The 13,707-nt window shown below is 39.0% G+C and overlaps 1 protein-coding gene across 2 annotated transcripts in view; it reads left to right on the forward strand.

The window, feature by feature from the left end:
* Positions 1 to 13,707, forward strand: part of Pdk3 (pyruvate dehydrogenase kinase 3) — a 79,419-nt gene that overhangs the window by 52,856 nt on the left and 12,856 nt on the right. For both annotated transcript variants that reach the window (XM_060376732.1, XM_060376733.1), the window contains exons 7-11: positions 1,914 to 1,990; positions 3,669 to 3,770; positions 4,337 to 4,447; positions 8,521 to 8,634; positions 10,228 to 10,367. In XM_060376732.1, coding sequence (XP_060232715.1) covers positions 1,914 to 1,990; positions 3,669 to 3,770; positions 4,337 to 4,447; positions 8,521 to 8,634; positions 10,228 to 10,367 — 544 coding nt within the window. The remainder of the gene's footprint in view (positions 1 to 1,913; positions 1,991 to 3,668; positions 3,771 to 4,336; positions 4,448 to 8,520; positions 8,635 to 10,227; positions 10,368 to 13,707) is intronic.

Genomic DNA, 13,707 nt, shown 5'->3' on the forward strand with positions numbered 1-13,707 from the left:
GTAAATAATATTCTAATGACTTACCATCAAAGGGCTTGGGGCCTGGAAGCATAGCCCCCTTGGTAGAGTACTTATCTAAGATACGTGAGGCCCTGTTGACACCCTCCCCTCATTCTGCCGCCACTTTTTAGTTTGGCTTCATTGTTACAGATGTGAGCCTGAGCCACAATACAGAGTAGCTGTGAGTGTAGCTCACTACAAAACCATAAACTAGTTAAAACATTGAGGATTTCTCTTTCTCTCTCTCTCTCTCTCTCTCTCTCTCTCTCTCTCTCTCTCTCTCTTTCTCTGTGTGTGTGTGCGCGCGCGCGTGTGCGCGTGTACACGCATGATTGGACATGGCTGTAGGGCCCATGGCAGGAAGCAGCATTATGGCAGAGAGTATATGAAGGGTTACAGTCGCTTACCTCATAGAAGCCAGGAAGGAAGAGAGGGAGGAGGAAATTAGAGTGCGACCAGGGTTGATTTTGGATGCATGCCTTCAGTGACCTGTCTTCTTCCCACTAGGTTTCACCTACTGAAGGTTCCACCATGCCTTTAATGTTTGGCCTTTGGTGACACATGAGTTGCAAACCAACAGCACTGTGTGTCGAGTTTCAGCATCACTTCTGTTACCATGCTCATATCATCTTTTCCAAAGTCTATTTGCTCAACTGTAACTGATACCACCTACTCTATGACTGCTACATATTATCATAAAGATACAATGGTGAATAGAGAAGCTCATAATAATGAATTGCTTAGAATTATTAGAATTATTATTGCTTAGATTATTAGCTCTGATTTATATTACTCTTAGTTACTTTACTAGAGGAAATGCTAAGTTATAAGGTATACCTATTCTGTTTGAGAAAGTTAATGTTTCAGTGTCTCACCTGATAGCAGGTCCTGAGGAGGAAGAAGGACATGATGCTAAGCATCTCACCCACATACTGTTCTTAGAGCTTTGCATGAAATCCAGTTTCTTGGAGTTGCCTCAGAAGATCCCTGGTTCAAGGAGAATACTAAAGATACTCAAGGGTCTCATTGTAGTAGAAAATTATGTGAACCTTATAGTCTAGTCTACACTCTGTCCTGTTTATCATAATATAACAGTATTTGTAGTTAAGTTACTTTTGTCTCTGTAATAATGGAAAATGAATCAAGAAAGATTGATTTAGGCTCACAATTTGAAAGGTTTCAATCCATGTCTTTTGATTCCATTGCTTTGGGCCTGAGATGAGGCAAACTCTCGTGGCAACAGGAGAATGTGGCAGATGAAGCTGTTTCCCTCACAGCAGCCAGGAAAGAGCAAAGAAGGGGCAGAGACATGATACTTTCTTCAAGGACATGTTCTAGGAACCTACTTCCAACCAGGCCCCACCTTGTAGTGTCTACCATCTCCCGATAATGTCATTAAATTATGAATCTATCAGTAGATTAAGCATTCATTGTATCAGAGTCCTTTTGATACATTTATTCAGTTCCCTGAAGCCTATCATCTGGCAGCTAGTTAAGCCTTTAATGTGAGCATTTCAAGTAAAGAGTTCAGATTCAAACCATAGTAGTGCTATTAAGTCCACTTTACCACCCCTTCTCATTTAGCTTATATTCTCAAAAATGACTTCTGGGGTTCATGGCAGCTCTGTCCTCCAGATTTGAAAATTTCCAAATGATGTTTGTATGTCTTTGTGTGATACTCAGAATACTCAAGGTCACAAATTTGCAGTAAAGGAAATGGAGTTAGATACTGCATGTCTGCTTGATTCTGAAGCATGTGGTTTTGCTCAGTTATGTCACTCAATGTCAGAATCTGTATTATTAGTCTTTTTGGAGGTTTGTTTGATCTCCTTGGAAAACAGAATACAAGCATCATTTTTTACTTTCTTTTACTTTGGGTCCTTATTCATTGATGGTTTTGTCTCTGTTTTCAGCCAAAGCACCAAACAAACCTATTCAGGTAGTTTATGTGCCGTCACATCTGTTTCACATGCTATTTGAGTTGTTCAAGGTAAGTGGAATTTTAAAACGTGAAGAAGTCTTCATTTTAAATGGCTTTGATTCCGGGCATAATGGATTCATTAGATTAGCATAAGAAAAAGATTTTGCATAACCATTTTAAAAACTCTTTCTGATACCCTGTGGGCTTTGTAATCTGTACACTGTGAGATGAAAAATTGCTGTGTACAATATAGTTTTGTGAATATTAGTACATATTGATTTTGAAACTTAATTATACTTTGGCAACTTCACATCAAATCCATACTGTTTTTCTTTCAGTTAGTAGTTAGAGAAGCTTTTTAGATTTTCAAACCTGGCAAAAGTTGTGTTGGTGATTACTAGACCAAAATAAAAACATGTTTCTGTATATCTGTGATTTTGGAGCATTAACTGTGCTAATGCATTAGTCGTTCCAGTCCTGAGATCCTGTAACTGTTTTATCTTTTGAATCATTCAGAAGACCTAATAGATGCAGAAGAGGAAAAGTGTGGAGCCTGGGCTAAAAAGGAAAGACGGCAAAATCCTTTTCAGACTCTCTATAGCCTAAGCTGTTGCTTTTGTTACCCAGTAGCCAGTGATATTTACCGTAGCAGTATTATGAGTACAGGGTATTTGAGCTAACATTTCATCACTTTTAATGTACAAACACTAAATTGAACACCTAATGATCCAGTTGTGCTGTTTTCTTCCCAAGAGCAAGAATGCTACTGGTATAACAATAGGGTGGGCATTCAGTTGTGAACTTACGCTTCATCTAGTGTGACCGATCACAGGATTTTTTTTTAAAATTTACTTAGTACTGTATGTATGAGATTGTGTATGTGGATTATTGCTTTACACCTTGTTTTTATGATTTGTTTATATATTTTATGTATATGAGTGCTCTAACTGCATATATACCTGCATGCCAGAAGTGAGTATCAGATTACATTATAGATGGTTGTGAGCCACCATGTGGTTGCCGGGAACTTGAACTCAGGACCTCTGGAAGAGCAGACAGTGCTCTTCACCACTGAGCCATCTCTCCAGCCCCAGGATTTCGTTTTAATGGATGTTTTATCCTTTGTTTACAGTTCAAAGATTAATTGTGGGAAGTATGGATCCCTTCTGTTTTTCTGCCTGCATTAGAGGAAAGGTGCTTTAAAAATGCAACTGATAAATAGGATTTAAAGTGCACAAACCAGCCTCTGCAGCTTCATTACGTGTGATAAAAACATTCTTCTGGGCTGACTTGAATAATTTTAAAACCCTAAACCCAGCAGGCATAGTGACATATGCCTTTAATCCCACCATTGGGTGGATGAAGGCAGGTGTATCTTTATGAATTCAAGGCCAGAAAAAAAAAAAGGAAAGGAAAATGTTTAACATGTGGAATGGGGTTATAATGAAATGCAAAATGGAACATCAGGAAAATTTTCCTTGATGGGAATTCATGGATAGCCAAGCTCAGCAGAGGAAAATAATCTACATAAATCTTATTAGTAATAGATTCACACAGTAATTATCATGTATAAGTAATCTTGTGCTTGTTGCTTTTTCGAAATTGAAGTTTTCAGGACTAGGGTTATAGCTTAGCGAGCAAGTACATGCTTCTAGGTTCCACCCCTAGCACTGAAAATAATACATTTAATTTAATTATACTTAGTGAGTCAGAAGCATGGCTTTTCAAAAAGTTCTTGTTGTTTTAGAACTCAATGAGAGCAATTGTTGAACTATATGAAGACAAAAAAGAGGGTTACCCGGCTGTTAAAACTCTTGTGACTCTGGGTAAAGAAGACTTGTCCATTAAGGTAATCTTTTGTTTGCATTTTTACTTTAATCATCCGTTGATTTAATACTGTGTATTTAATAGTATGAGAGGGAAGGAAAAGAACCTGGCATTTCTTGAATGTGGTATTTGTAAGTCATGTAGTCGTGCTTTCTCACCAAGGAACAGACCAGATATATAGTGGCGGTCCCATAAGATGCTGTTGCCCAGTGACATTATAGTCATCTTGTTCTATATAAGAAAGCCTGCTATGATATTTGCACGATGACATTGACTAATGGCACATTTCTCAGAACGTGTCCCTGTTGTTTATGGAAACATAACCAGATTGTGCTGGATTCTTGGCTTAAATTACCTCACTGAATGTTCATGAGCAGGACATCAGTCCGAAGCCTATCAGATTTTGCTGCGCTTCTCTGTCTCCTTTGTTTATACTGTCCCCAGAGGAATCACTTTTCAGTGGGCGCTTAAAGCCCTTACTCATTTTAGAGCCTGCTAGCATGTACTTTATTTAATGAGCTCTCGTCACCTCCTTCTTAAGCACAGAAATGAACTCCCCTTTTATTTGTAACATTTTGTGCTTCGCAGATAAGTGACCTAGGTGGTGGAGTCCCACTTCGAAAAATAGACCGTCTTTTTAACTACATGTACTCAACTGCTCCCCGACCCAGTCTGGAGCCTACGAGAGCTGCTCCCTTGGTAAGCATGCAAACTGCTGCAGAAGGAAAGGTCTTTAACACAGGCATAGCAAGATGCCCATCTCCTCAGGTGGTTGTACTAGCCTTGCCTGAATGAGGATGTTTCTGGCATGGTGGTAGCAAGAGGCACCTTTCTACCGTAGCTCTTTAGTTGGTGAGGTCTTTAGACTGACAGTGCTTTTCTAATTTGCCCAAGAAACACTTCATGCTGAGTGTCTCACTCCCACATACGGTGTGGAAAGGTTTTTCTCTGTGGTAAGATGGCTGCTGGAGAGCCACTTCTCATGCACCACCCTCAGAGAGGTAGACATTACCCATGGGTGAGCACAGGGACTATGTAGAGTGTGTGGCTACAACTTAGTCGGAGGTGCTTTAGTGCTGCCTACCTCGTAGGTCAAGTCTCAGAGCTTTTGGGTCACCACTGACAAATTTGTTTATATAATTAAAATACTTAATTATGAAAACATCGAAATTTTTACGTTGAATAATCTAAACACAAAACACACAGGTGATATTTTCAGAGGTCTCTGTAGCACTCTAGAAATAACCTTCAGCCTTATTCAGGCGGTGAGAAAAGCCTCTGGTTACCATGGTAGCATTTATTCCTGGTAGGGCCACACTTTCTTCCCCTGCTGAGTGTTTCTAATTGACAAACAACAATTGAACCCTTTGTCATTAAACACAGCAATGTATCTATCAGTCTGCAAAATGGCTCAGGGTATAAATTAAGTTTCACTTTAAAGTCCTACCTGACTGATAAGCACATAAGATTATATTTTATTTGTATGAATAAAAATCAAACACTTTGCATTGTTATATGTGGCAGAGTTTGTTAACTCAGCATGTAGAAAACCAAGGAAGTTATTTATATAGGATTCAAGAAAATTCATAAAAGACCAATTTGGAATAGTATTACCTTGACCAGGGTCTGGTCCCAATTTTGCGTCTTCCTCACTTGTTTAAAAGAGAGTGTGGATTTTGTATTCCATGTCTTAAAACAGCACCCTGGGGGTAGCTCTTTATGCCATGGATTTCTTTATGAAACAGTGGACTGCAAGAGACCATTATTTATACACCTTCCCTTTTTATAGATGAGGGAAAGAGGGCCAAAGCAAAGTAACAGTGGAGCTGGTCCTGACCGCCTATAACATTCTGGTATACTGTTGTGGCTGCTTCTGAAGAAATGCTTCTCTCAGTATCTCCCCCAGTTAATAAACTCTCCTCAACTTTAAAGTGAGCACATGGCTGTATACTACTAGAAAACAATTTCCTTTCCAAATGGCTTAAGAGTTTTACGTATCTTTTCCTTCCTTCATATATTTTTAATTGAACAGACTTTAGATTATTTTGTGTGTATAAGTGTTTTGCTTGCGTGTGTGTGTGTGTGTGTGTGTGTGTGTGTGCCACACGCATGCCTAGTACCAGTGGAGATCAGAAGAGGGCATTGGATCCTCTGGAACTAGAGTTAGAGATGGTTGTGTCCACATGGGTTCTGGGAGCTGAACCTGGGTCCTCTGCAAGACCAGCAAGTGTACTTAACTGCTGAGTCATCTCTCTAGTCCTAACAATAGATTTTTAAATTTGTGTGTGTGTGTGTGTGTGTCAGAGGACAGTTTTATAGAGTTGAATCTGTCCTTTTATCTTTTTATTGGTTCAAGGGGTTGAACTCATGTTGTCAGAGTTGCACAGCAAGTGCTTTGACTTACTCAGCAGTGTCACCAGTTACAAGATCTATCTCTTCTGTGGTGGTGGTTTTGAGACAGAGTCTGATGTCATCCAGGTGGACTGAGAGCTGCCTCAAGCTAGGGTGGCCTTGAACTCTTGATCTTCCTGCTTAGAGGATAGACCTGTGTGCCACCTCAGTTTAGGGGATTTTGGGGGAACCAAATCCAGGGCCTTTGGTGTGCCTGGCTGGCACCCTACCCACTGAATTATATAGCCCCAGCACATGAAATGATTTTAATACACCCATGTATTCATATGTTTGCATTTTACTTGGATAAGTTTATAGGTGGTGCCTTTTTACATTATAAATATTACTAGTCTATTTATGATGCTGGACAGGTGATGTCTGTGTGCACTGTGAGGTGTGGGGCTATCCTGCCTCTGCATTTATCCAGTTGAGCCAAATGATACTTTTCCATGACAAGGTACAGCCTGAAAGCCACTGTTTTATACAGTATGAAACAACTTAGAGCATGGGACATCTTGATCTCCACGTATCTGAATTTCCATTTTGGGGAGTATCTACTATGCCTCTTAACTCTGTTGGGAGGTCAAATGATAACTCTGTGGGGTCAGTTCTCTGCTTCTGTCTTTATGTGGATCCCAGATATTGAACTCGTGTCCTCAGGTTTGTCAGCAAAACTGAGCCATCTCACTATGTTTTACTGTGTGATAGATACCGCACAGAGACAGCATTTATTATATCATATAATCCTTATCAGCTCAGAGGCAAGCTTTTTATTTCATGATGAGGAAAGTCTTAAGAAGGTGAATGAACTGCACAGTCACACAGAAATGGAGATTTCAACTTAGATCTCAGAGTCAGAAGCCTGTGTGACCATGGCTCTCTTTCCTTGAGGTCCTATTCCAGATCCAGTTTTTATCCAGAGTGCTAAAGCTTACTGCATAGCATCTCCCTATACTCACCCACAGGCAACCATGACGCCACTGACTTCAGTATTAATTGTTCTTAGTGTTGTCTATCTGTGACCTTCTGTGTAAAAATAGATATTGGCTGTCAGTTTGAGGACATTGAAATATAGGAAGGTATTAATTTTTTAATTCTATAAATACCCATTCACTGTATCAACATACTGCAGCTTTTCTAGATCCTTAAGAAGGAACCTCTCAGAAAATTTTTTCAGTGGTTTAGTCTTGTGGGTAAATTTCAACTCTTGCCTGGCAAAGATATTGCACTCCTTAAATCCCACTACTCGGGACTCAGAAGAATGTGGATCTCTGTGAGTTTGAAGTCTATAGAATGAGTCCAGGACAACCAGGGCTACACAAAGAAACCCTGTCTCAAAAAAAAAAAAAATTCAACTTCAGACAGCAGGGAAAATGATAATGAAACTTGGAAGTAAATGTGGTTTTGTGTTGTCATCAGATCAAATTCCACTTGGTTGGGTATTCATTTTTTAATCTAGTATTTTTATTCTTTAAAAATTTCATACAACATATTTAATATTTGATCATATTTAGTCACCACTCCCTCCCTCAGATTCAGCCCCTATTCCCTACTGCTTCCACGTCCCATTTTATACCCTTTCTTTTTAAAGAAAGACACGGTCTTGCAGCAGATTCCCCCTGATCTTCTTAACAGTCTTTCTGCCTCCCTTTCCAAGAGGCTCCCTGAGACTTAAGAATAGGAATTGTGTTAACAGGTTTATCAACTGAGGACAGGCACCCTAGTCAGTTCTTCTGTGCATTTTGACCAGTTGTAGCTTTCCATAATGGTCTGTCTGCTGCAGAAAGACAGAGAGAGAGAAGGTGAGAAATACCTGTATCTGAAGATATAATAAGTATTTTTAAAAGTCACCCTTGGAACTCAGAGCATTGTTCAGTTGGTGAAGTCCTTGACTGATTTGCATGAAGCTCTGGGTTCCATCCCCAGTGCTGCATAAACCAGGCATGGTGTTCCTTGCTTATAATCCCAATACTTAGGCATTGAAGGCAAGAAGATCAGGAGCTCAAGGTCAGCCTTAGGTACATAATGAATTTAAGACAAGCCTAGGATACATGAAACCCTATCTCCAAAAAAGTTACCCTGACTTTATGCTTGGACATGGCTAAAACTTTACTTTAAAATGTTAAAAAAAAAAATAAAAATAAAAACATTAATAAAAATGAGGTGTGTTTTTTTTTCTGTTACACAAACTTGACAAGTGTTCTTTGGGTTTTTATTTTTTTAGTAGAAATAATGAATATTTGGTCATAGATTATTATAGACTGGGTCACTAATTCGTTTGATTTAAGTTCAAATCAGGGATTCATTTTAAATCTTCTATAAGTGGTCCCCTCTGAAACATTTGTTCCAGTCTCACTCTATTAATTTCCTTTTCTTAATAGGCTGGCTTTGGGTATGGCTTGCCCATTTCTCGACTGTATGCCAGATATTTTCAGGGAGATCTAAAACTGTACTCCATGGAAGGAGTGGGTACCGACGCTGTCATTTATTTGAAGGTACTGTGTTTGTTTCCGCTAGTGTAAAGGCCTCAGCTTTGTAAAGCTCGTAGTACCCATAACCAGTTGAGAGGCAGACTGTATCATCTTACCTTGGGATCAGGTAGATGAAACTATGCTGTGCCTCACTATGAGTTTATGCCCAGGCATAATAAAATAGGAAGCATGGATGTATAAAACTTAAATTATTGATTTTACAACCATGGATCTAAATTGTAGTTTTTCAAAATTGTATGTCCATTGAAAAACCTGGTTTAAAAGGAGACAGATTTCCAATAATCTGAAGTCTTCTAGTCTTTTGCTTTAATTTCTCAAGTTGTAAGAATTCAGTAATGATAATATGATTATACAAAATGATCTGTAGATCTTATTATCAAGTGAGGTAACCCAGACTCAGATAAACAAATCCCAAATGTTTGCTTTTAATGTGTGCACATATGTGAAAACGAACATCATGACAGGTCACAGAACTATAAAGAGGTTCGTGAGAGAAATAAGATTTTGAGGATGGAGGGGGAGGATGATAGAACAGCACATAAAAACAGAAACTACTGGAGTTGAAAGTGTCTGCAAGGGACACAGTTGGGGATGGAAGAGAAGAGGTAGAGGGGAGGAGAATCAGCAAAAACAAATGATATATTAAAATGCCTTAATGGGACCAATTACATTGTACGTTCTTTTTTAAATCAACAAATCATGATAAAAGATATTTAAAATGAAGCAGCACATAGCTTTAAGCCCAGCACTTGGAATGCAGAGTAGGCTAGCCTGGTCTGTTTAGAAAGTTCTAGGCCAGCCAGGGATACATAGTGAGATCCCTTCTCAAAAACTAGCAACAACAAAAACCTGTAATAGACTTCTGCATTTATTTAAAAATCTAATTCGAAATTATTTAGTTTCAACAATTTAGTTTTCTTTCTTAACATTGGAGTGTATCTTGCAGAACTTTCTACATAGATTCATGAGAACTCGCTCATTCTTTTTAACTGAGGCATAGTTTATTACTAGAAATGATGTCACAGTTTCACTAGTTATTTGGATGGCAGTATATCCCAGTGATGGGGTTTGTTTGCTTGATTTGGTGCTGGGGATGGAGCCCAGAGCCTCCTGCATGATAGTAGACATGCTCTGTGCCACTGACCTACATTCCCAGCCCATAAATGATGTGATGTTTAATAGCACTTGATGGTAAATGTTTATAAATCTGGTATGAATGAGACTTTTTTTCTTCTGAGGCTCTTTTAAGGAGGCAATTTCCTCTTGAACAAAAATGCTTGATCTTAAGACATTCTGTCAAAACAATATTGAATATCTCAAAGCAGTATTAACTGAATTACAATGCGTTTTGTTCCTGTCATTGTTTCAGTATTGATTTTGAGTGAGTGAGTGAGCAAATGATTTCACTCATTTACAAACAGTTCGGATCTTTTCCCCGGTCAGGCTAAGTAAATCTGCAAAATAAATTTTAATATTTCAAAAACAAACATACGGTTATGGTTATTTAAAGGAGTAAGATCTATGTGAGAAAAATAGTGTCCTAGACCTTTGGTGTATTTTTTTTTTTTTTTTTTTTTTTTTTTTTTTTTGTAATAGGCCCTTTCAAGTGAATCCTTTGAGAGGCTGCCAGTTTTTAATAAGTCTGCATGGCGCCATTACAAGACCACTCCTGAAGCTGATGACTGGAGCAATCCTAGCAGTGAACCAAGGGATGCATCAAAATACAAGGCTAAACAGTAAGAAACCACTTTGATTTCCATTATGAACTATCTGATTTGTCTCCAGAAAGTACCAGGCAGACAATTGAACATTATTTTATGCCACACATTCTCTGTGGTTTTTATCACTGGAAAAGCAAAGTGATCCTTGGAGAAAGAAAGATTGGAGAAAGACTTTTATGCTGAGAAGGAGAACAAGAAGTGGGCACCTAGCATCATCATTTAAATGGAATTCCCTCTGTCCTGAGATTCCTCGCACTTTGGAGTGCACAGTGAACAGGGGCTCATTCTACTGTGAATGGTGTTTTGTTTTAAAACAGTTAAGTTTTCTGCTTGTTGTCACTATTAGAGACTGACAGAAAAATGTGTAGAGAACTTTTGTGGGTTAAACCTGAAATAATTACGCTAAAATTAATAAAAATGTAGTTAATTCACACACTGAAGTATTATTTAGTCTTTAAAAAGAATGAAATTTTGATGCATGCTTCAGTGTGGACGAATCTTGAAGTCATTATTGTACGTAGAACAGGCCATACTCAAAAGCACAAATAATGGGATTCCACTATTATGAGATACCTAAGCAATGATTTTTAGACAGTCAGAAGGTAGAAACGTGGCTTGGCTTTGGGGGAGATAGAACGAGGAATTGTTAGTGAGTAGAAATTTCCTGTTTGTGATGAGGAGAAAGTTCTTGGAATAGATAATGGTGATGCTTGTGCAACAGTATGAATATGCCGGTCACCAAGCTGTTCACTTAAATGTAGCTAATGATAAGTTCTATATAGTGTGTAGTTGATTACAGTAAATTAAGTATTTTATTTATACAGTATTCTGCCTACATGTATGCCTGCAAGGCAGAAGAGGGCACCAGATCATTACAGATGGTTATAGGTGGTGGCTGGGAGTTGAACTCAGGACCTTTGGATATACAGCCAATGCTCTTAACCTCTGAGCCATCTCTCCAGCCCGATTACAGTAAATTAACAATGAGAAGTTGTTAGTTGTAGAACATCTGTCATTATTTTCTTGGTAAGAAAAATAATATAGTCTTTGGTTTCCAATTTTTCAGTTAAGAAGTATCTTTTCTTAATTTGTGTGTTACAAAAAAAACAAAACAAACAAACAAACAAAAAAACCAAACAAACCCAGAACAGCAGAAAACTCTAGGAAACATTAAATAAAAAAAGAAAGAGAAAACCAGATGGTGGTGGTGCACACCTATAATTTTGACACTTAGGGGTCAGAAGCAGGTGGATTGCAGGGTTGGAGGCTACCCTGGTCTCCAGGACAGTCAGGGTTATACAGAGAAACTGTCTCAAAAGGCCAAAATAGATAGAAAGGAAGAGAGAGACAGAGACAGAGACAGAGAGAAGAAGGACAGGAAGGAAGGAAGAAAGAATGAGAAAAAAGAAAAGAAAAGGAATTTTCCAAACTGGGATCCATTTCAGGACCATGTTGACATATATGGATAGTCTCAAGTTTTTCTTTTTTTTTAATTTGATTTTATTTATATATTTGTTTATTACAATTTATTCACTTTGTATCCTGGCTACAGCCCCCTCCCTCATCTCCTCCTAGTCCCACCCACCCTTCCTCTTCTCTTCCTATGCCCTTTCCCTGGTCCCATGATAGGGGAGGACTTCCTCCCCTTCAATCTGACCCTAGCTTATCAGGTCTCATCAAGGCTGGCTGCATCATCTTTCTCTGTGGCCTGGCAAGGCTGCACCCCCCAGGGGGAGATGATCAATTCAGCCACTGAGTTCATGTCAGACACAGCCCCTGTACCCCTTATTAGGAAACCTGCTTGGAAACTGAGCTGCCTATGGGCCTCCTTTGAACAGGGAGTCTAGGTCCTCTCCATGCATGGTCCTTAGTTGGAGTATTGGTCTCTGCAGGCCCCCTGGGCCCAAGTATTTTGGCTCTGTTATTCTCCTTTTGCCCCTCCAGGTCTTTCTATCTTTCTTTTCTTCCATATGGATTCCAGAATTCTGCCCAAAGTTTGGTTATGAGTCTCAGTATCTCCTTTGATACCCTGCTGGGTAGAGTCTTTCAGAGGTCCTCTGTGGAAGACTCCTGTCCTGTTCCCTGTCTTCTCCTACTTCCAATGTCTATCCTGTTTGCCCTTCTGAATGAGGATTAAGCATCTTCCGTAGGGTCCTCCTTGTTTAGCTTCTTTAGGGCTATAGATTTTAGTATGTTCATCCTATACTATATGGCTAATATCCACTTATAAGTGAATATATACCATGTGTGTCTTTCTGCTTCTGAGTTAACTCACTCAGGATGATCTTTTCTAGATCCCACCATTTGCCTGCAAATTTCATTATTTCCTTGTTTTTAATTGCTGAATAGCAATTCCATTGTGTAAATGTACCACAATTTCTGTATCCATTCCTCTGTTGAGGAACATCTAGGTTGTTTCCAGATTCTGGCTATTACAAATAAAGCTGCTGTGAACATAGTTGAGCAAATGACTTTATTGAATGGTGGGACATTTTTTAGGTATATGCCTAGGAGTGGTATAGCTGGATCTTGAGGAAGCACTATTCTTAATTTTCTGAGAAAGCGCCAGATTGATTTCCAGAGTGGTTGTAGGAGTTTGCATTCCCACCAGCAATGGAGGAGGGTTCCCCTTTCTCCACATCCTCTCTAGCATGTGTTGTCCCTTAATTTTTTGATCTTAGCCATTCTGATGGGTTTGAGGTGAAATCTCAGGCTCATTTTGATTGGCATTTCCCTAATAACTAGGGATGTTGAGCATTTCTTTATCAAGTTGTTTCTAATATAGAAAGTGTTGTGGGTTGGCTAGGTGGCCCCACCAGGGAGAAGTGATCAAGGAGCAGGCCACTGAGTTCATGTCAGAAACTGTCACTTCTCTCCTTACTAGGGAATCCACATGGAAACTGAGCTGTCTATGGGCTACATCAGAGCAGGGGTTCTAGGTCCTCTCTATGTGAAGAGGATCCCAGCAGTCCTGATGGGATCTAATAGGCTAGGGTCTGACAGTAGGAGAGGAGGACTCCCCCCATCAGTGGACTAGAGGAGGAAAAGGGAGGGAGAATGGGACCTGGAGCTGATGAGGGAGGGAGCTACAACTGGGATACTAGGTGAATAAATAATAATAATAATAATAATAATAATAATAATAATAATAATAATAGAAAAAAGAAAGTGCTGTGGTTGAAAGACCATGTCAGAAAACATTACCACCTTGATTTGTTTAGTTCTTTTCTGAAGTATTATTTAGTTTGTTCATTATTTCCATATTTGATAGAAATCAGAAGTTGTTATAAAGGCTCTCAGTGGAGCCTTTTAAATTTTTTTTCACAATTTTTTCATTATATATTGTTTGAAGCCC

The sequence above is a fragment of the Meriones unguiculatus genome (genome assembly GCF_030254825.1).
Source record: "Meriones unguiculatus strain TT.TT164.6M chromosome X unlocalized genomic scaffold, Bangor_MerUng_6.1 ChrX_unordered_Scaffold_30, whole genome shotgun sequence".
Classification (NCBI taxonomy): domain Eukaryota; kingdom Metazoa; phylum Chordata; class Mammalia; order Rodentia; family Muridae; genus Meriones; species Meriones unguiculatus.